At 37.8% G+C, this 27,676-nt stretch overlaps 2 protein-coding genes across 5 annotated transcripts; both read right to left on the bottom strand.

Moving 5' to 3' along the window:
* Positions 1-495: 495 nt before the first annotated feature.
* On the bottom strand, positions 496-3,483 carry nkx2.4a (NK2 homeobox 4a). 2 transcript variants are annotated; one of them, XM_017412971.3, is made up of 2 exons: positions 2,243-3,483; positions 496-1,783 (listed from the first exon to the last, which is right to left on the bottom strand). In XM_017412971.3, the coding sequence occupies exons 1-2, from the start codon at positions 2,610-2,612 to the stop codon at positions 1,086-1,088; spliced, it is 1,068 nt and encodes a 355-aa protein (XP_017268460.1). In that variant the 5' UTR covers positions 2,613-3,483; the 3' UTR covers positions 496-1,085. The 2 variants fall into 2 exon arrangements, with proteins under 2 accessions (XP_017268460.1, XP_017268450.1); XM_017412961.3 differs by having other exon boundaries at positions 496-1,756; positions 2,243-3,482.
* Positions 3,484-15,351: 11,868 nt separating this feature from the next.
* Positions 15,352-26,460, bottom strand: nkx2.2a (NK2 homeobox 2a). Of its 3 annotated transcripts, XM_025004890.2 has the most exons (3): positions 25,375-26,460; positions 24,390-24,722; positions 15,352-16,232 (listed from the first exon to the last, which is right to left on the bottom strand). In XM_025004890.2, exons 1-3 carry the CDS (start codon positions 25,637-25,639, stop codon positions 16,042-16,044), a joined length of 789 nt encoding a protein of 262 aa, XP_024860658.1. In that variant the 5' UTR covers positions 25,640-26,460; the 3' UTR covers positions 15,352-16,041. The 3 variants fall into 3 exon arrangements, with proteins under 3 accessions (XP_024860658.1, XP_017267044.1, XP_017267054.1); XM_017411555.3 differs by lacking the exon at positions 15,352-16,232 and having other exon boundaries at positions 23,669-24,722; positions 25,375-26,437; XM_017411565.3 differs by lacking the exon at positions 15,352-16,232 and having other exon boundaries at positions 23,669-24,698; positions 25,375-26,424.
* Between the last annotated feature and the right edge of the window lie 1,216 nt (positions 26,461-27,676).

Here is a 27,676-nt window from a genome sequence, read left to right on the forward strand (position 1 = left end):
ACTACAAAGAGCGGCATGTACTTTATGCCTTTATAAAACATAAGCTCTTCGTTCTTATTGCAATAATTAGCTGTAATTGTGTTTTTAATGAAAGCTCGCTTTCAATATAAAATTGACCAATTACACTGCAGCAAAACGAAGGTCTGGGCCTATCGAGGAGAATAAGGTCAATATGATTGAGGAGTTTCCAGGAAAATAAAAAAAGGAAGGACAAAATATATTATTACAGTATTGCATAAATTATTGTCAGTTGTGAAACCGGCTGAAAAGTGCTAAAGATTTTTTAAGAGGTGATTTCCTGGTCTTGAAGTCTTGCAGAATCTCCAATGAAAGCCAGCCCTTCAAAATGTCACCTAAACAATGCTGGCTACCTCATCGACCTTGCTTTCCAGCTCAATTTGGTCTCAATAACAACATAATGAAAATGCACTCCAAAAAACAGATCCCCTTTTTAAAAAAAAAAAAAAAAAAAAATTACTTATTCAGGAATAGCTCTCACACTTCAAGTTATTTATTGTTAACGTTCACTTGGTGTTGAAACATATACAGCAGCCATCACGCATTTGTTCCTTTTTTAACTTACAAAAGAAAATAAGAATAAAGAAAACAGAACTGTGGACGCTATAACGATTATTATACAGTTTTCTTGTGTGTTAGCCAAATATACAAGTAACTACTTTATTCAATAAGTCTAAATCAATACATTAGTTTACAATATTATTATGATAAAATACCAAGTTATTACCGCAAAAGAAGGAATGGTGGTTTTAGTGTACTTCAAACCTGACCCCACCTTTCCTCTTCAGTACAAATAAGTGAAGCAGCATTCCCTTTTGTTTCAACAACATAGACTAACATCATGAGGAAGGTCCAAAACATGAATTACAAAAGGTCCAGAAACGACGTAGTCAAGGGGGCCATTTCTGTAAATGTTCAAAAATAGACTCCCCTGTCAGAGATGTCAAGAAAATGTGCCCTGATCAGTTGATGCGCCTCTTTGAGCCTCTGCGCGCCCTGTGTGTGTGTGTACGTGTGTGTGTTGACATATAAAAAAGTGGAAAGTAACAGTTTTTTTTAATGAGGTCCTACCACGTTCTGCCGTACAGGAGGTTTGAGTTGACCATGTTACTGGTGTAATCTACAGCAGACGTGTCTATCTGGGCCATGTTGAGCTGGCTGTGCAGTGAGGGGGGGCTGGGCGACATCTCCTCCAGGTCCAGCGCGTTCACCTGCTGCTGGCTTTGGTGCTGGCTCAGGCTGCCGGCCGAGGACGCGAGCACGACCCCAGCTCCGTTTTGTTGCTGGCTCTGCTGTTGGCTCTGCTGCACCTGTTGCTGGCCCGGCGTTGGCGTGTTGGAACCGTTCTGACACGGCTTACCGTCCTTGACGAGAACAGGCACGGCCACGCGCCGCGGGGACTGCGCCTGCTGTTGGCACAGGTTGCCGTCCTGTTGCTGCTGCTGCTGCTGCTGCAGCTGCTGCGCCGCCTTGTCCTTGGCCTGGCGCTTCATCTTGTACCGGTGGTTCTGAAACCAGATCTTCACCTGGGTCGGCGTCAGGTGGATCATGCTGGCCAGGTGCTCCCGTTCCGGCGCCGACAGGTACTTCTGCTGCTTAAACCTCCTCTCCAGCTCGTAGACCTGAGCCTGCGAGAACAGGACGCGCCTTTTCCTCCTGGGCGCCGCGTGGAGCGCTGGCATGGCTTTGCTGGCGTCCGCCATCCCCGTGAGGCTCCCCATGCCACTCATGTTCATACCTGTGGAAGGTCCCATGAATCTAGAAACTTAAAAATATACATACATATACATGCGTTCAATAAACAGAAGAGGAGAACACTGTTTCGTCTGAATTGATGTTACAATAATTTATTAAAGTTTGATTGAAGTAAATAAAAAGCTTCTACTGTTAAAGAAATATAATAATAATAATAATAATAATAATAATAATAATAATAATAATAATAATAATAATAATAATAATAATTTGAGTAGTTAATCGTGCTAAACATAGGAATTCGAATCAGACTTGAAAAAATGATCTCCTTTTCAGTTCAATCATTGTTGTTTTCCTGTAGTTTTAAATAATTTAAATTTACTTTTGATTGATAGCAGAAACTATGATTTAAACATGGTGAGTCATATGAGTTTTTCGCTCTAATTCCTGATTTTTTGTTTGTATATTTCTATAGTGAGAGAAAATAAAAAATAAAAAAGCAGAAAAAGTATAAATAAAACGAACTTACTTGTGGAGTATCTCGGATCAGGGTTGGCGCTGTACCATCCTGTAGCTGCTGCACTATTCCGCATGCTTTCCTGGTACGACGGGAGGTCTCCCATGTTGCCAATGCTTCCATTGCAGTATCCCCCCATTGCGCTGTGGGAGAACTGGGAGACGCTGTGCGGCATGTGGTAAGTGGTGGCCACGGAGGCGTTGTGGCCCATGGAGTGCTGCTGCATGCCGGTCTGAGACACCTGAGGCTGTCGGTAGGCTCCCAGTGGAGAGGTTAGGTTCCCTGCGCCGTCCATGCCACTGAACTTCTTGTAGGTCTCCTCGATTGGACTCAAAATATCTGTCACTGAAAAAGGCGTTGTGTGCTTTGGGCTCAACGACATGATTCGGAAAGCAGGTAGATTTTTGTGTTTGAGCAGATCAACCGTGTTGTTGTATCGGCTCTCTCCTTGGTGGATGTCTACGTAAGAGAGTGCTTGGAGTGCGCCTGAGATCCTATTGATCGCCTTGGAGAAGGAGGCGAGCCCAGGGCGCTCTTAGCCCGGGTTTATTGGAGCCAGGAGCCAGGTTTACGACAAACACAGGGGGCGGAGCAAAACTCCTAAACCAGCAAACAATAGTCATTGACATTTTAGGGGAAATAATTCACGAAAAATGCATTAACTTCTATAAATGAATAAATCCGCGCGCTAATTTATGATCATGTTCTTTCTGACAACTTTATTCAGCTGGAAGCAGCTCGTTATGTTTTTGTTCCCCAGCTGATCCGACCACATATGACTATTTTACGTCAGTGGGGAATTCCACACTTTTCAGAAACTTTGAGAGCACTTTGAACAGACACAAGGGCCACCGAGTATCATCAAAGAGCCACAATGAAGTTGTATGACCAGCTCATTTAGTCTTCTTAAGCATCATTTTACCCCAGCAGAGAGGGACAAGTCCAAATAAGCTCAAAATGACAAAATGCTGAAAAGGGGAAAGGCAGTGGGGATCCAAACTGCGAGTCTGTGCGCGCTGCAGCCAGGCGAGGCATGGATGGATCTTGGATTGTGTTGCCAAAAGTTGCAATCTGTCTAATTTTGTACAAGTTTTATAAGAGCTGGTGGACTTTTGGAGGCAACATGGCTGGCCTTAAGCCGTCAGGTCTGGTCAACCTGCATTAATGACACTCTGCAGTCTTGACCCGACATAGTAATCTTTGAGCAAACTGACTGACTGGCGCCAGGGGAAGAAGAAAAGAAGGAGTGAAACAAAAAGAGAGTCAAGAGACAAAGAAAAAAAAGCTGCAACTGAGAGTAATAATGAAAAGTTAAAAAATATATATCCAACTCTCACATGGATTATTTAAATACTTTTATATTAAAATATACATGGTAAAGTTTAACAATTATTCTCTCCACTAGATCACTTTTTATATAATTATTACTACAATGAATGTGCAGCAGGCAGCTCAGCTCGAAGTTGTTGTTTTTTTGTGTGAATTGTTTTTGCTGTGCGCCTTCATTGCGCGCAGGAAGCTCTCTTCTGCATGGAGCCACTAATGAAATATGGCATGGCATGGCAGCGAGCAGCTACCTTCCCTAATTGAGCAAATGAAGATGTGACATGGTCAGCCATCAATTACAGCAACACAACGAGAAGCCCATTCCACGGTTAAGCTGATCACCTGAATGTAATAAATTATTGTTCTCATGCATATTTCAGCCACCTTGTTCCTTTCTCTTGTTATTTTTTTTACCTCCCAGATGTCAGGGCAGATTTAACATGAAGTGGCTGAATTTTATTGTTGTTGAGGTAACACAGAAGAAGAGTTAAAGTTTTGCTTTGTTCCTGAGAAAGACTATGATAGAAAACTCCTTCTGCTTTCAAATAAAGCAAATAGTTTTTGCACATTCACCTGTCTTTTTTATATCAGAATAAAAATTCCTACCTGTAAATATCCTCATGCTTGTGCAGGCATCTGTGCGCCTTTTTCCTTCTCTTTTTTGGTAACGACAGCACCGTGTTTCAAGTAGAAAAAGAAAAGGTAGGCCTCGGCCCAGACCTCTAACATTATGTAAATGAGGCAAACCTCTCAACCTTGTGGATTACCGAGTCAGAGAGCAGGACCCCAGTCCACAGACCCTCCACATTAGGATCCCATAAAAATCTGGCGCTTGTTGGCTGCATGCAACACGTACAAAAGCTTTGAATCGACATGATTATTATTATTATTTTTTTTTTTTTTGTAAAGTTAAGTTTAAAAACCAGTGAATAAAACGTGGGGGAAAGGCAGCGGGAGCAGGATACACGGACCTGACGCGGAGATGTGGAGAAGACTCAGCCAAGGTTGGTCAATAAACCTCTGGATTTTACGCGGAAACGATTTAAAATGAAATCTGTTTATGTCTTTAAATATGTTTGCCGTATTTAATGTTGTAGCTACGGTTTGATGCTGTGTGTTTGCCGGATGAAAGAAGTCTAGACGCGAATTCTGATTAACATTATTTAAATTAATCTTTATTGGCCCTTTAGTCTATAAGAAAGCTAACTTGGCGGCAAAAGGCGAAAAAGATGTTGTTTGCCCTCTTTTTTAAAGAAAAAAATAAACAGATTTATAACTTTATTTTCTATAGAGACCTTTATAAAATTCAAACTCATACTTAAAGAGTTTAGGAAGTGTTATTGATCTAATATTTTACTCTAGGTGATATCATACTCGCTTCCCAACTTACAAAAGGAGAATGTTTAGCAATCATAAAACAACAAATCAAAATGCCCCATTTTGAAAATATATGCCACATATATTTTGCCACCAGTTCCAGAAGATCAATAATTGTTCATTTAGAATAAAACCTTCAGTGCAGAATGGCTTCAATCAAACAGCAGCGACTTTTAGTTGAACATCAAATCCAATTTCCTATCAGCTTTAATTGGATCATTCAAAGTGTTTTAACCAGATTCCAAATAACAAACCATTTATGGAGTTGGTTTGTGTCCTACACCATAACCTTTTTCTAATATATCATCAACCCCTCCTCAGCCGAACGCAGCAGATGGACCTATATGCGCCTGGTTCCTGGAGTGCTTTTTTCATCTCGATGATGCGAGTTCAATACCCTGAGAGATGTGTAGAAATGGCTAAAGGGCCGGGGTCCTGACCCGCCATCTCAATCACACACCGGCTGAGAATAAAGTGCAGAAAACACTGGAAATTATTTCAACTTGTAGCCATTTAATATTCCTTTCTAAACTGTGTTTATTTATTTATTACATCTTTTAAAAGGTGCCGATTTTTGGAAGTAGTATCATTTTTAAAATTTATTTCTTAAAGTATAGATAAATTTGAAAAGATATGTGAATAAAGAACACTGCTCTTTACCTATAAACATATCTGAGCCAAGAGACGAATCTATCCAGGTTTCTTTCCGTGCGTAAATTACGCACCACATTGTTTCCTGTGGTTTAGTTGTCCTGGTTTACATATATGCCATGTGCTTTTGTTTTTTAAATTGACAGGTACTTTAAGTAAAATCTTGACGTATAACTAACTGCATTTCCAAGGAAAAGTCAGACTTTAAAATGATGGATTTCAGCTTTCAGAAAGTAAAAATACGCACCAAAACAAACTTTTAGGCGTATTTTTGTAAAACGATTTTACGCAAACTCAGTTTCAAACAAACAAATGTGAATTCTTAAATTAACATTCGTTCATAGCTATACAGCTGAAAAAAAAGACATATCACATGTTTCTAAATCAAAATAAGCAAAAATGACGAATCAGGCTGACACAGTTTACGCCAGTTCTATTTCTACGGTTGTTTTTATTTATTCTGTTGATAAATTAAATAAAGAACATTAAAAAATAGATTTAGCTTGTGCGTAGGTTTCGTGGCACGCATACTGAAACCACAATGTTGCAACTCCACAGTCTGATTACTTTCTTCATTTTTGTCTCAGGATACATTGGAGCCGGCCACTGGGGTCAGTTTGTGCAGAGATTTGTGCAGAAAATTCTACACCTGCAGTCATTGTGGTACCATTTAGATCAAATACTTTATCTCCTCTTAAACTGCCGCGCAGTGTGAGAGTAAAAAAGCGGGCAGGTGCATATCTTTCAGCTGCGCTACTTGAAACGGTGCGGTCCCTCGGCTAAGTAGGTTAAAGGTCCTCCCAAGTGGAGAAAGTATGTGACAGACCTCTTGAAGGCCTTATTCTTCTGCAGGAGTTTGCATTCATCCACAATTAATGTCGCTTGATGAACGAAATGATGCTAATAGAGCGCCAAAAAACAGAATATGGGCTTTAATGGGATGCTGGGGCATAATCCTGCAGCTGGGAAAGATGGAGAACAGAAGAATTCAACTTATAATAGGATTAAAGTCGGAAAGGTTTTCTTTTAGTTTAGCAAAAGTTCATTAAGGAGATTTGAATTTAAGGCAACAAAGATACCAAAATCCCTGCTGGAGATGGAGGAGAGAAGCTCTTAGATTTTCTGCAATATTCCTGTAAAAATAAAACTTTTTCAATTTTAAAGGCACTCAGAGTTAGTCAGAGAGCAGTGTTAAATTACTTCTATGTCACATGACAAACCACAGGTTTTGGGGGGTCAATCTTTTAAGCTGTTGCAAAAAAAAAAAAAGACAACATAAAATCCCAAAAATATAAAAACTCAGCCATATAATTTCACAATTTAAAATAAATCAGTTCACATAAAAATAAGTCCCATTTCCAATTTGAAAACACCAGAGGAGAGTGAATAAAACTAATTTAAAAAGATAAATCTAAAACATGCCCATTAAAACTCCTAACTGAAAATGTGCCATTTTTTTTTCACAGATTAGATGCTTTCAGTTTTACTTCTTTTCTAAATAAATAAGGAGTTATGTCCTCAAACATATCCTGTCTCTGAACTGAAAGCAGAAAATAAATTAAATCAGTGCTAAGGTTTTGCTTGCATAAAGTTTGCATATCCTGTACGCCCAAAACATTTTTGGAGGCGTTCAGATTTTTCATTTTATAATATAATCATTTTTTAGGGAATCATAGGTGAGATTTCCATTAAAATGCAACAAATGAGTGCTACAAACACAAACATGCTTGCGATTCCACCGATAATCAGATGTTTTGTTTAAAACATGAAAATGTAGCTTCCTAAAACTTTCAGATCTATGTATTTCTATAAGTGCCCGTGGCCTCTGCTTTGTGTGGAGAGTGGCAACATTTCAGCATCGCTGCTCTTTTTTGTAACAACAATTAAATAAAAGCCCGTAGCTGCAGATCAATGCAGATTACCAATTGCACAGTGGAACAAAGCGGACAGCGTACTTGGACTGGGTGTTTGGTTCCAAGGGTACCTGGTTCGTCCACTTCTCTGCTGCATTAATTGTGGCAGCAGGAAGGGCAGGTAAACAAAGCTGTTAGAGAGTACAGTTGTGACTCACTCTGGCTTTGTCACCCAGCTGCTCACATGGCCAAATGCATCCACCAATGTTCATCTGTTTGCCCTTCAATGCATTCAATTATTGTAATACAATGAATTCTGCCTGATGTCCTGAAGTATTTTAAAACTGTAATCATGTGGATCTTTTCTAAGGTTATTTGTCTGTCTTTATATACCAGCATTTAGTTCACTTCAGTAGAAAACAAACACACATGTTTGTACAGTCAGTTCAATCTGACAGCATAAATAGTTTGCTGTACCTTTAATTTCAAATTTTCAACAAAGTGTTCATCACAGGAAGAGCTCTGATGAAAATGAATGTATTTAATAAGTGCCTTAATGGCAGGACCAACTAAAATAACAAATTAATACTTGAAGCAGCATGATATTTATACAGTTTGTTTAGAGGGTGTCTCATCATTCCATGTAATAAATCCTAAAACCTTTTAGTTTTTAACATTTTACCAACAGCTTTCCAAGTATTATCTACCCTCCTTTCCCCAGCTTACTTTCCTTATTTTGTCAAATTTTAGTTTTCATGTCACATTATAAACCTGTCCTCACACTTTTCTGCCTGTAAAAATTTTTTATGTGACGTCAATGGAGAGAGAGAAAAAACAAAACAAAACCATGCTTTTACACCTGAATAGCTGCAATTGATTACAATGTCTAAAAAAAATTATAAAATTGTTGATTTTATTTTTAAAGTCAGGAGATCTAATCAAAAGTTTCAAAGCGCTCTAAGTGCTGCATGTGGAGACAGAAACTTTGTAAATCACATCTCAGCGATGGAAATGTGAGCAGAAGCTGCACGCCAACGAGGTGTTTTTACCTGCCTGTTTGTCCCCACTTTGGGATGCTTTTATCCTGCAGGCCACCTGATAGCCCACCATTATTTAGATGAATCCACATAAACACACCTCAAAATGACTTGTAATCCTGACGGATGCAAGAAAGTGCTACCATTTAAAATGAAAACCGGATTTGACTTTTACATTTCAGCGTGAATAGATTATTATTATTTTTTATTTCTACCTGTTTTCTTTCCAGAAAAAGAACTCTGCTTGTAGCAAAGTGGCACTTAAACCAAATCCTCAAAATAGAATAATATCAGAACAGAATCAGAAACACTTTGGCACAAGAATTTTTTTAATAAAAATGGATTGAGAGCAGAGTTTATTTTACAATAAATGAAATGCACAATTTGTTCCACAATACTACACACATCTGAATGATGCCATTTCTGAAAAAAAAAAAAACAACAAACAATCAAAGGAAACAAGATAAAAATGTCCTGTAAATGAGTTTCTGATAAATCTGTTTTCAGAAATTAAAGAATACTAAAAGAAAAGAAACATTTGACTGTTGAGTGTCTTGCATGAGTGGATATCTGGGTTTCCAGTGTTGATTTACAAAACCAAGTCAAAGCAGTTCAGGGGAAGTGTGCGCTCTGCCAAACCTCAAGCAGCTTCTAAACATTAAGAAGCTCAATTTAAGTTCACTTATTGACCTGAAACTATTGGCAGCCTCATGTTCTGATGAAAAGAAGCTCCAGCAGAAGTGATGAAATATTACCGTTGTTAGTTAAACAGATTTGGATCAAGTCATGGATAAAACAGTAAATATATACATATTTTAGAATATTTTAGTGGGAATCTGAGCGACATGAGACCAAATGTTGAAAGCTTCAGCAATAAAAGCAAAATTGACACTTGAGTGTAGGTTTGATTATTTTTTTTATTTTATTTTTTAACACAGGAAACAAGCACATTTTCTGGACATAAAACAGTTTAAATTTTCTGCCAACAAAGAGCCGTTTTGTGGAGATCACATTAACATTCAAATGTAAGAACTGTGGTCAAGTGAAAAAAAAATAGAAATAAAATGAGCTATTACATAAATACATAAATAAATAAAGGTGGATCATAGTGACTGGACTTGTATAAAAATACAAAACTAAGCTCATGTGAAACTTGGATAGTCCAGATTGTTTGATTATTTTTATTTACTACTTTAATCAATACTTTATAAATATCTCATCACATATTTTAAAAACAGTTTATCATTTAATTTTCTGAAATTGCTCCAGTTAATAAAATATAAAAACATATTCATGTTTTTCCGTAAAATGCAATTGCATCTCATCACCTTTTTAAATCTTTGTGAATCTACGTAAGAAATGTAAGAACCTGTCAGCTGTAACATCTGGTGAAAATGTTGCTGTTTGTTTTATGAAAGCAAATCAAAAATAAAATATGAGAAGTTAAAAATTCAGGTTGGAAGTGAAACATTTGTTTCATGGGAAACAGACTTAGTATTTGACGCTTATAAAAAGGTATGAAGGTGGAAATGTTTCATACTACCCCATTTAAACTCAACAAACAAACAACATCTGAAAATTGTGTTTTTAAGAATTTAAAAGAAAATCTAGCAAAGACCTGAGACAGGACTGAAAGATGGATCATCTTTCAGATCATCAAGTTTTCAGCTTTTTAAGATTCACTTTATTGGTGTTAAACTATTTTTTGTAGAATAAATTAAAAAAATGGGAGTAAATTGTGTCTTTATGATAGGCTACCAGTAACAAAGTGCTCAAAGATCTCATGGAGAATTGGTTCTTTGCTGAAAAGTCTGTTATTTGGGGGGTCCAGAGGTGGACGAAAGTCGTAAATGCAGGCACACAGGAGATGAAGCTGTGAAGGGAACTTTAATAACAAATGAAAAAGAAAGCCACTGATCAGGAATTAGCAGTAACAGACACTAAACAGGCACATACAAAGCAACAACTGGACTCTGACAGGCTGAAAACCAGGGGACCATAAATACAAGACAAGATAATAACGGACAAAGGACAGGTGTGATGACGGGAAGCTGACAAAAACATCCAGGAAAAAAAAAACTGTGAGCCAAACACAAAGACCAAATCATAACAGAAATGAAACAAATCTGAGAAAATACAAAATATTAAAATAAATGTAAATCTATAAATAAAACCTATAATAAAATAGTTAATACATTTTGTACATTTTCTACAATGTTGAAAGACAATTATATCTGCACAGAACTTCCACCTCTATCCTAACTCAGTAGTTCAGAGTTCACAAAAAGCCCCTTAATTTTCAAAATGGTTTCACGCACCAACTGGACCAAAAACCTTCACCAAGAGACGGTTTCAAACTACTGGAGCTCTTCTTTATGTTGCTGACAAGAAGGACTTGGTTCGTGTAAACTGTGTAATTCATATGCATAAACAAATAACTTGAAATTGCATGAAATTTGGTCTGAAAGTAAACTTTTCTTTCAACAATAAGCTCTGGAGTTCTGCTGGAACCCTTATGCCCAAACTTTATCACCCCAAGAAAAAAATCTCTGGATCCACCATTTGTCTCGAACAATAAATCTGCATGTGTGCAGAGCCACATTCTTTTATTCAAATATTTTAATCACAACTACTGTGAACTTTTACTTTCAATGTAATTGATATTTAAATAAATTGCACTGCATGCATAACTTGCATAGTTTAACTAAAAAAAGGGTATTTAGGATTGTATACATACTGATATGGTTCTCCAGAAATGCAAAAAAGAGACAAATTTCATCAACGCATTGAGATATTTATTTACAAGACAAATTGTTCTGTTCATTTTCTACTCTGACTGTGTGACTTTGAGATGCTGTCAGGGAATAACAACTCTTCTTGACTCAAAGCTAATGGCTCTCCTGTGTGTTGATTTTGTCTCGTCTTGTTTCAGTGGTTCCTTCTGTCTGAAAGGATGTCAGCTGTCTGTGCCCGGCCATCTCTGAGTACGCTTGATGTCGTATCGTCTACCTGATCATTACGCTACCTGCTCTCCTCTACAATGCTGCCCTCTCGCTGCTCCGCCACTTGAAATGCTCGGCTGACCTCTTCTCTGAAACCATCATGAAATTGTGGGCTAAAACGCTGCAGACTGTTCCTCTCCTCTCCTCCCTTCAGCCATAAGTGCAGGAGCCATAAAAAGATTCCTCCACTCGAATGACGACTTCTGCTGCTGCTGCTCAGCCGACTGGAAAACCAACAGTTCAAGCTTGAGCGTCACCACTCCAGCTTTTGTTTGTTTCATTGTTGTTTGCAGTTTACTACTGCACTGCAAGCAAATAAATTCAATGGACATACACAGTTGTTAAAAAAGGCTAGAAGTTGATTGATATAAGAAGCATAATAGCATTTCCCCCCATTTTTAGTCACCTATATTTCAGTTATATTCATTCTAAAAAAAGAAAGCACTATGCTGTTTTATGATTAATAATTTCTGATATTATCAACAAATGTTACAATGAAGAAAATGCTAATTACATTTTAATAACTTTTTTGGCCTAAACATGACATAAAAATTAGAATTCTTTAAAATTTTGTGACTTTTTGTGATGATTTGCATCTACTGTGTTGCTATAAAAAGCTCAAGTTGTTATGAAAAAAAACTAAATATAAATACTGATGATGAAACTTCATTTGGAGAAATAAAGTTTCAGTAGTCAGTAGTAGTGGACTTATTGTGACAAAGCAGTGGGCACTTTTTAAAACATCAGCTGTCAAATGTTCAGTGTTACAGAAAACAATAAAATCATCACTAAAAAAATGCCTCAGTAGAAGCAAAATGCTGTTTTGTTGCATTAAATATGTTATGGTTTGAAGGAGCAAGTTTGAAATTAAGACAATAAAGAAAGATGTTTTAATAATTTAATAAGAGAAAAAATAAAACAGGCAAGAGTAGGCAGAGGATCTGAGAAGAGACAAAGGAAACCAGGGACATACGTACTGTGGGAGGTAATCACTAAATGAAGGACAGGTGTGCTGATTGGAAATTAAAGCCAGGTGAGATGGGTAAATAGACTTTACTAAATAAAACATGAAAGAAGCATTTTAAAACAGGAATAAAACAAACAGGGGGACCTCCAGACAGTTTTTAAAGCAGTGGCCCCATCAATCTTGGGGTGGAGCACCGAAACACCAAGCCATAACAGAATTTAATAAAACCACTCATTAAAGTTCAAATATGGAAGTTAGGGAATTGACTTCTGGCATGGATTTACTTTTTATGTTATTGTTTTTTTTACAGCTTATTTTACTAACTGAGAGCAGCCTCAACCATCAACATGAAAGGAACTACTGAACTCCATACAGAAACCTGGATTTGAAGCTGGAGAGGGCGCAGCGTCACTCTTGCACTGAGACATGATGGTCCCAGTGCAAGAGTGAAGTTCCACCTCTGGACACCTCAGATATTTATTTCAGTTTTTTTTTTTTTTCACATAGTCCTTACCTTACTGCTGCATGTTCAAATATCTATTTCTCTTCTATGTTTACCAGTAATTAGTTATTACTTGAAAGTAATAACTTGAAAGAAAGGGCATGTGACATCATGACTGTATGGTGGGGAGTAGGAGGGACTTAAAGCCCCACACCTCTGGTGTCTGGCAGCTCAATAAACCAGGTCCTGCTGACTTCAGTTTCCAAAGAGTGAAGGCGGAGACATTTGGTCTGGTATTATAATACATATTTAACTAACTGAAGCTTGTCCTCTCCTCTTTTAACTTCATATTGATAAACTGGCATCCCTTGAATGAATGTGTTTTGCCTTGCATGCCACAGTTTTAAACAAAGATCTCGCCTGTTCTGTTAGATCTCAGAGTATATGATGAGGATGACTCTAAGCTACTACCTACCACATCAAATTTTATCTCAAAATCTATAAACTGACTGAATTTTGGAAACTATTTTGTTTGATAAAGACAGTTTCTCGCTGTGTTGCAACTGATGGTGACTAGTTGGAGACTCAAAGTTTCTCAGTATTGTGAGAAAATACTCACATTTTCCATGTCAGCCTCACTGAGTGTTTGAGACCAGAGAGCAGTGTGGACGAATTTTAAGGGGTCAATTTCTAATAATCACAGCTTATTTTTGTAAGCTTGCAAAACTGTAAAACATAACAAAATGCCAGTTCAGACAAGTAAAGTCCAATTTCTACTGTGAAGTATGTCTGAGCTGTACAGCTCCAAAGACGGCAGGGTTTTCTCTTCCTTCACCAAAATCCCATTGGTCACCATTGTTTACTTTTTGATTTTGTTGTGCAGTTTTGTTTTGTTTTTAATTTTGTCACATTTAGATGACACCAAAGGTAATAGCACAATATTTGAAATCAAGCCACATGTTTTGACATATAATTAGCATGTTTTATTTTAAAGCTGTGCGTTGAGATACAGGAGGATATTTTTGAAGGGAACTGGAACAACGTACCTCAAAGCTTATCTATTGGCCCCTTAATGATTAAAAGCACAGAGCTACTGAAAGAAGTGCCTCACTTCATAAAGTAACCTCACTAAAAACCATCTGTTCAAATTATATTTTCATTTTTTTTAATTTAAATATATTAATAGTGTCTTTTTTTTAAGTTTGTTTTAGTGAGGTCTCAAACTTTAAGAAGCATTTTATAACTCAGATTTTTAAACATGCTAAGAGAAAAACTAATATAATTCTGTACATCTGAATACTGCATTCAGTAACACAGATTGTTCATTCTAGCATTGCGGTTTACATGCTACTCAACTAGATGGGTGTGAAGTGTAAATACAACAATATGCAACCCTAATCTGCATGTTATTAATTTCCTGTTTCATAAAACAATGCTGCAAAATATTTTTACAAACAGAACATGAACTTTGTTGTCCTCGCCGTTTTTATTAATGACATGAACCACTCCTTGCTCCTTATAAAAACAAAACAAGTGTCCAAAATGTTTATCCAAACAACACAGTTCTTAAATAATCTCCTATAGGAACAGTTGAATTTGAGTGACCTTTGAACCCTCACAACATTTGACACAGTCATGCTCTGTTAATCATGCTAAATTCAGGCTGTTGACTTATTTAAGAAAATAAAATGCACCCATGATGTATATAATGGGTTATAATGAGCCAAGATGAATTATTGGAAAGTTAACTTACAATAAATTTGTAATTAGAGTTTATAAATATGTATTTTAGTGAAGCTTTTAAAAAAAATGATTCACTGAAAAAAAGCTGATATGTTGTCTGAGATGTCCTCATTAGGTGTAACAGAATTGTCCTGTATGCTGCATATCTGCTCACAGCTCAAGGTTAAGTCATGCTGCCCTCTAAGTGATCCTGCTTCCAGTTCTGACAAGACTGGTGGCTTTGTTTTGTTCTGCTGATAAGCTTTGTTCAAATGAGCGCTCTCTGACAATCTGCCGTTAGACAGATCCTATCGCTTGGCTCTGTCTCATCCCGGGGATGTTCTGCTCGACATCTCTTGTAATAAATTGTTAAAAATCAACAAACTGGGTCTTACAGCCTCTCTTATCTTTTTTTTGCCATGACAACAAATAGGCATCTTTTTAACTGTTATAAAACATCTAGGAGTTCACAGATTTGAAATCTGTGGTCTCTGTGGCAGAGCATCATAAACTGTAATAATGATGTGTTTTGAATTTTCATGTCAATGTGTTATGACATGCTGGGATTAAATAAAACAAATATTCCAAACATTTTTTTACAAACAGACTTTTCTATTTAGCTTTATTTATGGATTGCATTTAATAAAACAGCAAATTTAGATGGGCAGTATGTAAAAGTAAAAGTTTTTTAAATACAGTTTTTTTTTTAAACAAAACTGCACACAATACATAAAAATGTGAAAACTTAACAAAATGAGTCCCACTTGAAACACATGCAGTGAAATAAGTTACAAATGATGATGTATTTATGGTCACATTTGACAAATGGTATCACAAATGTTGCATTGATTTGATTTGCTAAATTATTTTATAAGGGTCTGCAAATAATCAAAGCAGGAAATTTTAACCATCTGCGGGTTTCAAGTCAAGAGCCTTGCATCCACATTTTCACTGGCACCTAAATGAAAGTCAAGAGTCAATAAATCAGGATGTTTTTGCACAAATAATACAAAATGTGGGCTGTGTGCATATAGACACTTGTCCAAGCATTGATTCCCTTATGAGTTTGCAGTTCTGGGTTGCCTTGGTGTGGATGAAAACAAGCATGGCACCTTCTGTATGACACTTATTGCTTCCATCACACAATTCAGAAAAAGAGTCTGAAGGCAAAAATGTGAAACGGACTGAATGAAGTAAGGATCTATTCAGCAAAGCCAACAAGAAAATATCAGTTTCATCACTTTTTTTATTTTCTGACAGTGCAGATAGCTCTAAGTTTTGGAGGACAAATGCACAAGCACAGTGGGAACAACGTTGCTATATGTTCTTTACATCCTCTTTAAACAGGAAGTTAATTACACAATTGCTGCTCTTTGATCATCGCACGCTGATTAAAGCACATCTGAAACGAATGACAGCTGGTTGTTATCAGGCTCAAAGCCCCAGGATCCATTTGCAGTGTTGGCATCTCAAGCACCTCATGTTCATCCTCTGAAGAAGGTGAGACAATCCATTAAGGGAAAGGCATAAACACTCAAATCTGGGAGCCTGATTGTTGCCGCCGTCCTCCGTCCAGCCCACCTGACTGCAGCAGACTGACGCTTTTATACAAGACAGTTCAAGTCCTGAAATGAAACATGGAGAGAAGACAAAAGGAAGTGAAATCAGACGATACATTGCATATTATAACACAGAAGTATAATTTTTACAGTAAAAAAGTGAGGATTTTAAACTGTTCATTATTAATTGTATTATAAATAAAAATAAGTTTATAGAAACTCAAGTTTTAACTTAACAAAATAAATTAACTTAAGGACTTCTGAAACAATTATTACTACAACTGGATATAATTTTAAAAATCTGCAGTTTAATGAAAATCCAAACTTGTTTTGGTTTTGTAGAGTCCCTGTGTTTCAACATCTGAAGAATTTTTCTGAACAGATTTTTCACCTGCTTTTTTAATGGTTTTAGTAACTGAATATTGTCAAGGACAAATTTATTTGTTGCAGGCCATTTTATATTTTGTATTCAAAATGAAATGCAGTGACAGGCCACTTTGTAAACTCCACTGGACTTTTACCAATCTTTGAGTTTCAGGCATCTCCTCAGCTGCTCTGGAACCAAATTATGTTTACATACAAAAAACGAAACAAAACATTTGCATGGCACAAACAGCTCGAATGTAAACATTTACATTGTCTAGATTTGTTATCCCTGTTATTACAGAAATAGCAAATAAAAAATAGATGCAACATTTAATGCAGCAGTGCAAAGTTGCCTGCAGAAAAAGAAGCCAAAAAAGCGGAAGTCCACGTGACTTAAGAATGCAACAGATCCCAGATCAGCTGGGAGAGGAGGAGCACAAGTACCAATATAACACAACTATTTGTTTATTTTGCAAATATAGTCATTTAAAAGGCACTAGCAGGTAAGCACAAGTGATTATTTCCCTCCATCGATTCTTTTTATCATTAATAGTGGCTGAATTGTTAGCATACAGGAGCTATTCAATTAAAGCAGCAGAGCAACTGGAAGTCTTCATATTTCATTTTTGGTCATACCTGAATTTCTTTAATTCAGCACATCACAAGTAATTATGAATTATTGTATTTCTTATTATGTGATGATTTGAGCTCCCGCTCTTTTGAAAGTTTTAGCTCTGCTTTGACACCAATAATAACGATCACCTCAACATCACCTATAGTCCTAATTTTAGCCCTTTTGTGGGCTCATTGAAATCCCAACAGTCTGTTATTACTGATTATGGGTTGTCGTATTGGTAAGTCAAACTGAAAAACACAAATATACAGTAGAACAGTGGCTTCTAATTATTTTCAGCTTTCAACTTTCTAAATACTGGAACAATGGCAAAAACTTGAAGCCTGAATCTTACTGGTTTAAACTTTAACTCAACTAGAAAAGGGCACAGTGATGACACAAACACCCTTAACAATCATTATACTATTTGTTTTCATTGTCATTTACTCATTCATAGTCAATATTTTCTTTCTTTCTTTATTGTTTGTTTCCTGTCTCATCTCACACATTGTTTTACAGTGGAGTCCAGGCCCTACCGAGGAGACCACAATTTGAATTCAACACAAAATACTGCTATTCAGTTTCTTCCAAAAAATGGTGAAACATTCCTTTACATTAACATTGAGCCATTGTAGGAGCACGAGAATGACTTTGAATAGCTACAAAAATGGCATTAACTTTTTAAAACATCAATATCTATGGCAAAGCTGTTAAATATCTGACACAACCTATATAGTTGTAAGAAAAACACAGCTTCGGCCAGAATCAGAATTTTCAAACACACTAATAAGTGTGTTTCGCTCACACTCTTGTCAGGCTAAACCTGCCAGATAAAGTGCCACTAATGTGTTGTGCTTGGATGTCAACAAGAGTGGAAGGAAGCTGATTTTAAGTGCCCTACCTAAAGCACATAATATAAGCCATATCATACATACAATCACAATAATGTTAGAAAAAAAAATCAAAAATGCCATATGTTTCCCTTTTAGAGTTATGATCATTACATTTCACCAAAATAAAAGACCAGTATGAATTTTTAAAGTCCTTTATTCGTTTTTTTTCATACAAATGACATGTATTTGATGAATTCTGAGATGGAGTAAGGTGACTTGCAAGAAAGAAAGAAAAAAAAAAAAAGAATTCTGTCTGAGCTCTCTACTTTTACCTTTCCGGTCAGTCTCCTCATCTTTCTGCTCACTCTGCTGGTTTTTTTTTCTAATCTCTACATTCAGCAAAGTCAAGAACCTTGACGCTCACCGCTTCTTCGCAAAGATGACACTGAAATGGCTGCTGTTCATTTTCAGCACTTTAACCCTACTTTAAACCTGCAGCCACCTCATTGGAAGAACTGCATCATCAGCGTCTTCCTCACAGTGGAATGAAGAAAAAAAAAACTGCTTTGTTTTCTGCAAGGAAGTGAGAACAGAAGCTAAACACACATTAATTTATTTCCATAGGAGGCATGAGACATTCTTCACTGACTGATTGATTCACTGGCTTTCAGAAAAATGTGAAAATATAACATTTTGACTGTGTGCATATGGTTTTAGCATCACACACGCCACATGTTGATGTATATAACAATAACAGGATCCAAATTTTACTTTTATCCATGACTAATGAGATTTAAGGATATAAAATGAATGGAGACAAGAATTTTTTTCAGCTGTTTTAATACACCTAAGAGTCAAAACCTCTGCATTGTGAACAATGAAGTGAAACTAAGAGTAAATAGCTGGATAACTAACTGTAACCACTGTGATAATGTTTACATGGTAGATTAATGCATATTGTTTAAAAGATTCCTTGTAAAAAAATTTGAAACTGAAAGTCAAACATTTATATAAAGTAGGCTTTTTCATGGGCTCTTGTAATCAACATTGCAGAAAAAGTTATTTTTAACATTTGCCGGATTTAGATTTTCTTATCCTTTATTAACTTGAGTTATTGTCAGATCAGTTCATAAATAAATTGCTAAATGACCAGGAAACCATTTGCTATGATTTTTTTTTTAAAAGAGGAAGAAAGAAACTAAGTAGATAATGGTCTTTTTTATTGAGCAATTATTGCATAAATGAGACAAATGAAATTAGCATAAAATCTGCCAATAATAAATTTATTCTGGAAATGGCTCCTCTGACTTTAACTCATCATTTGTGATGAACTAAACACACTTACTCTGCAGGCGTCACAGGAACAAAATGTATTCATTTGGATTGGACACACTTCAAAGACAATCCCAGAAAGTTTTAGGGTTGTAAAGGAACTCAGCGTGACAGAAGCTGGAGAGACTCAGAGATGCAGCGAGGATTTCTTTTCTCTCCTTCAGCTCCACTGGAATCTGGTGTCAGGCTGCAGCTCTGGTGGTGCTTCCCTGTTGAAAGCACAGATGCTGGTGTGTGTTTTTGTCAGCTCTCAGCTCTCAGCTCTCTGGGTTCTTCTTGTGCTGACGGAAAGCTGTTGCGAACTTTGCTGGTAGAAGTTCTGTCCCACTGAGAGAACTTGTGAAACTTGTCTCGTGGACTAGTTCTCACAGCATTTTTCCAGTAATTAAGCTGCACGTTGTTTATCATTTTTGATCTACTCCATCATACATTTGGTGTTTTCCCAAAAATGTAGAATATTTCTTGTTAAGGTGCTTATATATTTTAGAGTCAAAATGCTTAAAAATCCTCAGATCACAGACTTATTTCCTCTTGTCTCAACCCTCATCCATCATGGTGAACCAATGTTTTTAGCCCAATGAGGCCCCCTGCAGGTGCAAAGCCCACTGATGATATGAGAAGATGCACAAAGATGGTAGCCTTTTAAATTGACGTCATTTGACCCTTTTTTTTTTTTTTGCAGAGCTTTGCTCACTTTTTTCTTGCATGAGAAGATAATGGTTCTCAGGCATTTTGTAGCAAAAAAAAAGTTATAATAATATGAGCCTAAATAATTAAATTATGTGGCGCATATGTTTATATGTTTTTACCTCCTTAGGATTTATTTTTGGTTTTCAGGTAAACATCCATCACAGGCTATGTTAGGACTTTATTAGGACCCCAATATGACAGTTAATGTTAATTCTATGAATTATATTTATCATTTTTACTATTCGCCATCATAAGGATTGAAGCTGCTGAGGACTGTTGGCTTAGTTTTTTTTTTTTTTGTTTGTTTGTTGGAATGATTTCTGATTGAAAGACAACTTTTTAAAAATAAATCTTACTTCACCTCCATTGTTCACTTTCACTGAAGTGAAATAATCTGTGCCATATTTCTCCTCCTATCCAATTGCGCCACACCGTGGAGAGACTCAGATCCCCCCCATTCTCTTCCATTGCTCCCCTCCCTTCCACCTCCTCCCTCCTCCCTCCCTGTTTATTTTCAAGTGTGAACCGCAAACTGCACTAATTGCCTGTGGACTGTTTACGTCCTGTCTGGTTTGTTTTGAAGAGCGATATGATTATGCTCTCAAGATCCATAACAATGTCATAAACCGCAATCATGCACTTAAAAAGACAGTCAAGTTTGCTGCTACGTGTGTTCATTAAAGAGAAGAGGAGGAGAGAGTGGGGAGAAAAAAGAAAACAGGCTCATTTCAGCAGTTGGACTTTAGTTGCAGTAATTTGCAGTGATGGAATGAAATGATGGTGGATGTTTGCAGGTAAAAACCGCTCTGCGTGACGCCAAATGAAGACCTCTGCTTCCATCTTGTGGCAGCATGGCGCAACAAATCCTCCTCCCTGCATCCACCTTTCTCCATCACTCCATCTGTCTTTAATATCGAGGCGAATCTAATCTTGATCTTCTTTAAGGCAATAAAACCACAGATAGCTTCCCTTTAAATGAAAAGCGCCGCTTATTATAGCTTCGAAAGCCTCGTTTATTTGGCGATGTGCGTGATAGGGAAAAAATGATGCATGCAGAGGTTCAAATGACGAAGATCCACTGTGTCCCAAGTGCACATTTCCTCAAGTATTGCATTCGGAGGTATATAATAGTGTTATCCACGCAGGTTGAACTATGAGGCAGTTTTTTAATGTGGCACTGATTTATCCCCTCAAGCAGCCAAAAGCAATTTCTGATAAATCTGACCTTGATGCAAAGCTGGAGGAGGACTTGTTTTATTTTCTGGCTTATCACGAGAGCGCAAAACAAATGTCTTTCTTTCTGAAAGTTTGTCAAAAAAAGAGTTTAACTCAGCTGCCGCTGATGTTCGGGATGAACAGAGATTACATTTCTTCAAATTTTCAACAAAAGAGTAAGCCGCCACGGGCTTTATTTTATTTATTTTTGTTATAAATTCATGAATTCTCGACAAAATATAATTTCTTTTTTCCAATCTTAAGCTGTGTTTATGTGCTTATTTACAGTTTATAAGAAGCCAGCAGAGCTGAGCGCATCAGTCAAATAAAAACACCTGCTCAGTGCTCCTCTGGAAAACATCTGCATCTTCCAGATCACTGCATTCACAATAAAAATCAAAATGCAAATGAACGCTTCTGTATTTACATCTTAATATTATTCTGCTGTTTCTGTGTTTATAATTGTCATAAAATGGCAACAAAAAAACCAAACAAACAAAAACAACTTCACGACTCAGAGCTGCAGTGAATGTGAATTCCAACATTTATTCGGCTATAAATACTCGAAACGGAAGTCTTTAATCGGGGCTAAAATATCTTTCCATGTTTTCGTTTTATAATTAGGCCTGCGGATACCAGCAGGAGCCAAACACTGGAGAGCACTGTCTGGAATTAAAAATAGTTTTTGCGCTCTGACGAGCCACTTTTTTTTTTAGTCAGACAATAATCAGCCTTTCACTCCGGAGAAAGGAGGGATGGAAGGGAAAGAGAAATGAGAAGGCTGCTGTTGGCACAGCTCTATCAAGGAAGAAGGACTCCCTGTTACGCGTGAATGGGGCTTCTTCTTTTTTAAAACCAGAATAGATATAGCACGAATTTTTAATTCGTTTTTCTTTCAGAGACAACAATGCTTTATTTGACAGCTTGATACAATTTGGGGTTTGTAAGAGGTTCTTTTTCTCCTTCTCCCGAACCCAGCTGCCCATATGGGACACAACGTGTGCAGCGAAAGATCACAATGGCACCGAGTGACAGGCGGGACAAAAAGCCCAAGGATTCATCTCCCTGACTCTGAACAGCACCGAGAAACTCTGTCTATCGACCCTGTCTGCGTCTCCTCTGCTGCTGCTCGTTAATATGCACGCAGCAGGACCAGGCCTGGCCTTTTGTCTTCCAGTGTGCTACTGTATCCTGCAGACAAAGTGTCAAAGCCCAACAGGAAACGTCAAGGTGCTTTTTCTTTTCCTTTTGTTTTACTTTTAGGGTTTTGGGGTCACGTTAAAGTCCCTCCTTTAGCACGCGCTGCATTAATAATTACGGTCACGCTGCAGTGCTGTGCCATTTTACCATCGTTTTCCCAGCGGTAATTTAAAACTCAAAACACGACGAAAGTTGTTGATTTATTTGACCTACAAGCTCAACCGGTGTCTGAGACAGAGGAGCCCTTTCTGTCAGGGACAAATGGCACAAAAGCAGTAGCGCTGAGACTCATTTCTGTAAATAATTAGCAAATCTGCCTAATTTAGCTGTTTGTTCTGTGATGATAGGGGCGACTCTAACATCTGCTGGGAGAATTCTGTCCCGGGACAAACAAAATGCATAGATTTTCTCCACTGGGTTATCATATTTACCCAAGATATTGACGGAGTCAGATAATCCGCAGTGCGCTCCGCGGATCACCGAGGAGCCATTTGTGCTCCCAGCAAAGAGCGCGTCCTCAAACAGCGTGGAACATATTTTAATGTCAGATATAATGGCTAATAAGTTACGTGATCATGTCAAAATAAGTTTATCAGATAGTTAAAGAGCCTGTTATTCTTTTGTTTGGCTGCGGTTAAACAAAGAAGCCACTAATTGGTGCGGCTCGATTTGCAATTTAGCGCTTAATAAGATAACAAAACATTTATTGCATTAAACGATGCTTTGCCTGCGCTGTGCACCACTTTACATCCAAGGCCGGGAGTGGCTGGCGAGCCTGACAAAAAGGAGAGCTTTTGGCTCAAAAGCTTCTTATGTTGAGAAGCCCACTTATATTAAGTGAGTGGATTTTAGTCCCATTTCACAAGTGACTTTAGGCTCTTTATTAGCGACATGTTCGGACTGAGGAAAAATATTCTCCGGATTAAATTTAACCAAAAAAGAAAGGAGTGAAGTGCGCAGGAGATTTGTTCCCATGGTTAACTCCATTTTGCGCCACAATAAAGTGTTTGTCTTCTGCTATTATGGTGTTTAACAATGCCTCAAAACACATAAATGATAAAGCACCAAAACCAAACTCTAATTCACCAAAAAGAAAAAGGTTATTTTATTTTAAAATTATATTAATTTTAATCATTATCGCGTAACTGATCTTTTTTTTAAATTAATTTTTATTTTTAATTAGGCTAAATTTGCATCCACACCACCTGCCACACATATATTTACAAGAAATAAAAACCAAAGGGGGAAAAAAGAGCTGAAAACTTGCCAGTTTTTATTCATGGCCATAAATATTTTTTTCGGTCCATAAAAGAAACAAGAAATTAAAATTTTATATAATTAATTATATAAAGTGGTTCGCACGTGCTGATAATAACACGAAGGGACAAAATGAAAAAAAAAAAAACAATAAAAAAAGAGAGAAAACATCTCTACAACCAACACACAACATACTTTACAAAAAAAAAATCATAAATTCACAAGAAGAGCATTGACATTCTTAATAAAATCTATAAGGGGGAGGTTCGGACCCAGTTCTCTTAACGAAAACATGTAAACACGGCGCACACATGAGCCCCGAATAAAAATGGTAGTATTTATATGAGTCAAGCTGCAAAACTGAAAAGTCTTTTGTTTTGTGTGTGTGTTTTGTTTCTTTTTTTCCTTTTCTTTGCTTTGTGGGGGAAACTCCCTATCGCACCTCCAAGCCAAGTCTCTATAATTTCTCTCACCAAGTCCACTGTTGCGTCTGCACCAAGTGGTGCGCTGTGGGGAACTGCGGCGTGGCCGCGGCGCCGTACTGCGCGTTATACTGCATGTGTTGGAGCGACTGGGCGCTATACGCCGAGAAGGGGATCCCGGCCTGAAAAGTGGCCGCCAAGTCCTGAGCTTTAAGAGTGTGACAAGGCTTTCCATCCCTGACTAAGACGGGCACGGCCACCCGCCTGGGAGAAGGGAGATGGGTCACTTCCATACCTTTCTCGGCCCGGGCTCTCTTCATCTTATACCGGTGGTTCTGGAACCAGATCTTCACTTGGGTCGGGGTGAGGCGGATCAAGCTGGCCAAGTGCTCCCTCTCCGGGGCGGACAGGTACCTCTGCTGCCGGAAGCGGCGCTCCAGCTCGTAGGTCTGCGCCTTGGAAAACAACACCCTCCGTTTGCGCTTCTTGCCGGAGTCGCTGCCGCCGCTGCTGGACGTCTCCTTGTCGTTGTCCGGGGACTCGTCGTCCGCGGACGGCTCCGGGGACTTGGCCGAGTCCTGAGAGCTGGCGGAGAGACCGTGCACTGGGACAAGAAACGGGAGAAACACTGTCAAAATGTTATGTTGGGAAGTTCTCAGACATTACAGGCTTCACAGAGTTCAGAATAAACATTTCAAGAGGCTTTTGCCATAAATTCAGCCTTTGCGCAAAAATGCAAATGGTGGGTTAAAAACTTGCACTGAGTTAGACAAAGATCTGAGGAGCTCGGATCAAGTTAAACACACAAACGTCACTGAATTATAAAAACCGATTTTGACCAAATGTAACTCCTGGGATTAAACGGAAACTGGATAAAACAAAACACAAGACACCAGAAGTTCAATTTTCCGAAAGCAGAGTTGTTCAGTGAAGCGTAAAATGCGCATTGTCTCCTAAATGCGCGAAATGCACTTTTAAAAACATGTCACACTCTGCTTATATTCTGCATAACTGAAAGAAGAGAGGTGAAATTTCAGCCCCCTTGTTTTTTCTTCGGTGTTTTATTGATTGGATTCTTGCGAAGTGCGTTGAGCCTTAACACTGCGTGCTGTAAACACCTCGATGCGAGCAGTGCACGGTGCATAAAGATGAACAGCGCACGCCACCCAAGGGCATCGTTAGGGCGCAACATGCCATCAATTATGACTTAATCTAACCGCAAAGGCTGAAAATTGCGCATATCAAGAAGCTTAGTAAGGATTGTAAGACCCTATACTTACATGAATATTGAATACTGTCCGTAGTAGCAAGCCATCGTGTGTAAGGATTGTCACTACTATCGTAAAAGGGGTTCTTTAAAGGCAGATTTTGAACGTTTTCTAGAGGACTTTGCACCAAAACTCCCGTGGTTTTCGTCGTGGAGGTGGTCTCCGATCCCTCCGTGTCCTCCTCCGCTCCGGTGATAGATCCGTCCTCATCATTCGTGTCAGGAAGGTCCAAAATGTCCTTTACAGAAAAGCCCGTCTTTGTGTTGGTCAACGACATATTCTGGTAGGGGGGGAAAAATATGCAAGGGGGGGAAGAAAAAGTTGCTGCACCAGCCTTTTCGGGGACAATCCGCTGTTGTGGAAGAAACAGACAAGAAGAGAAAAGCAGAGGCAAAAAATGTTCAGGGAGGAAAAAAAAAAAATCGGATGAGTATCAGTGTCGCTCTACGCTGAAGTACAGTGAAAGCAGCAGCCACTGTGGAAAACCATTGCCTGAGCAAGTGGATTCAGTCAGTCTCTGTAAGTCCAGGAAGGATGCCAAAGTGGCTGAAGTGCTATATGTGGCTCATGGATACTGTGCTACTGCTGGGTGCTAGAGGGAAATAAGCCATTACCTTGTCCGATCAGTCCATATAAGGTTGGTCTGAACACATGAACCTGCAGTGAAAAAGCATTAAAAACGCGAAAGGTTGGCCACGTGTGGGCGGGTCTTAGGAGTCAAGTGGATGAAGACAGTGTTTGCAGATGTGAAATTGTGGGTTTTGGGGAGATCCGAGCCTCTACCATTGGTGCTTCAGAGCATGATGAGTGGTATAACGTGTCAATTAATTACAAAGACGGGGAGGGCCTTTTTTACACCCTATTTACATACAAAGAACCTCCAAGTAGCTTCATACTCACAATACTTAAAAAGCCCGTTTTAACAAATTGATCCCACTGAAGCTTCTGCCTTTATACTTTTCTGTCATATATAGTCGAAAACAACATTTTAGGAGATCGATGCTGAAAGACGTCAGGCTTTTCCGCGTAGAAACAGCGAGCAAAGACCTGCTCTCGTTCAAATATTGGGAGATAATTTATGTAAACCTTTTGTGTCAATATTTTTGCCAGGGCTTAAGGACAAGAGGATGAGCTGAAACTGAAGCAAGACTGTGTTTGTTTGAAAGCAAGTATTTAGGGCCATATAATAATAATAATAATAATAATAATAATAATAATAATAATAATAATAATAATAATAATAATAATAATAATAATAATAATAATAATAATAATAATAATAATAATAATAATAATAATAATAATAATAATAATAATAATAATAATAATAATAATGGAATACATGATATCGAAAATTGTTTTGCATAAAAAATAAAGTAAAAATAAAATATTTCATATTTTTTATAATAAATCTTCCCTCTTTTATCATGACAGCACATCCCAATATTTGTTTTCTGCTTGTGTGGAGACTCATTTAAAGTGCTCCTTTCCCCCCCTCTCCTTGTGAAATCCGAGTATCATTGTTGCTTACTTTATTTTCTTCTCCTTCAAGACTTTCCCCTCCGTTCTCCTCCCTCTGCAGTATGTGATGTGGGTGACAATGTTTCGCGTTTTTTAGCAGCTCCTCTGCGCATCCTGGGTGGTCGGGCCCGGGCAAACACAAATACAAACCGATTGCTAAGCTGCAGACAATGGGGGAAATGTAGACAAATGTCCGGCTCCCGTTGGAAGCTTTTGTCCGGCCGCAGTTTTTGCATTTATTTCAGGGGGCCAAATAATGGATGATTGACGCCCCGCGCACAATGCTTTCTAAATGTTTGGAATAAATCTGAGATTGTTCCGAGTTGTCATGGCATTCAACTGCTTTCTATGGACTATCTCTTCATTCAGTTCCAGGATCCTTCCACAATATTAAGGAAAGTCCTTCATTTAAACACACACGTACACACACACACACACATAAAGCCTGCACATACACACATAGAAAGTCTCTTTTCTGAAAGCAGGAACTATTGTGTCTTTTAGTTCCTTGTGGTTTAACACATCGTTGGAAAAAAAATAAAATAAATGGATGCGTCTGAAATTATTATTATTATTATTATTATTATTATTATTATTATTATTATTATTATTATTATTATTATTATTATCTATTTTTGCGTTATAATAGAAAATTTCCTTTTTTTTTATTTTTTTAAAGGAACATTTGGCACTCCTGAAGGCCTGAGGTAAATATTTCACCAGATTGGTGGAATTAATCACAAGTTCCCAACATCCCACAAAGGCTCCTTTGAGCTGAACGCGCTGCTTGGAC

The sequence above is a fragment of the Kryptolebias marmoratus genome, linkage group LG10 (assembly GCF_001649575.2).
Source record: "Kryptolebias marmoratus isolate JLee-2015 linkage group LG10, ASM164957v2, whole genome shotgun sequence".
In the NCBI taxonomy this organism is placed as follows: Eukaryota; Metazoa; Chordata; class Actinopteri; order Cyprinodontiformes; family Rivulidae; genus Kryptolebias; species Kryptolebias marmoratus.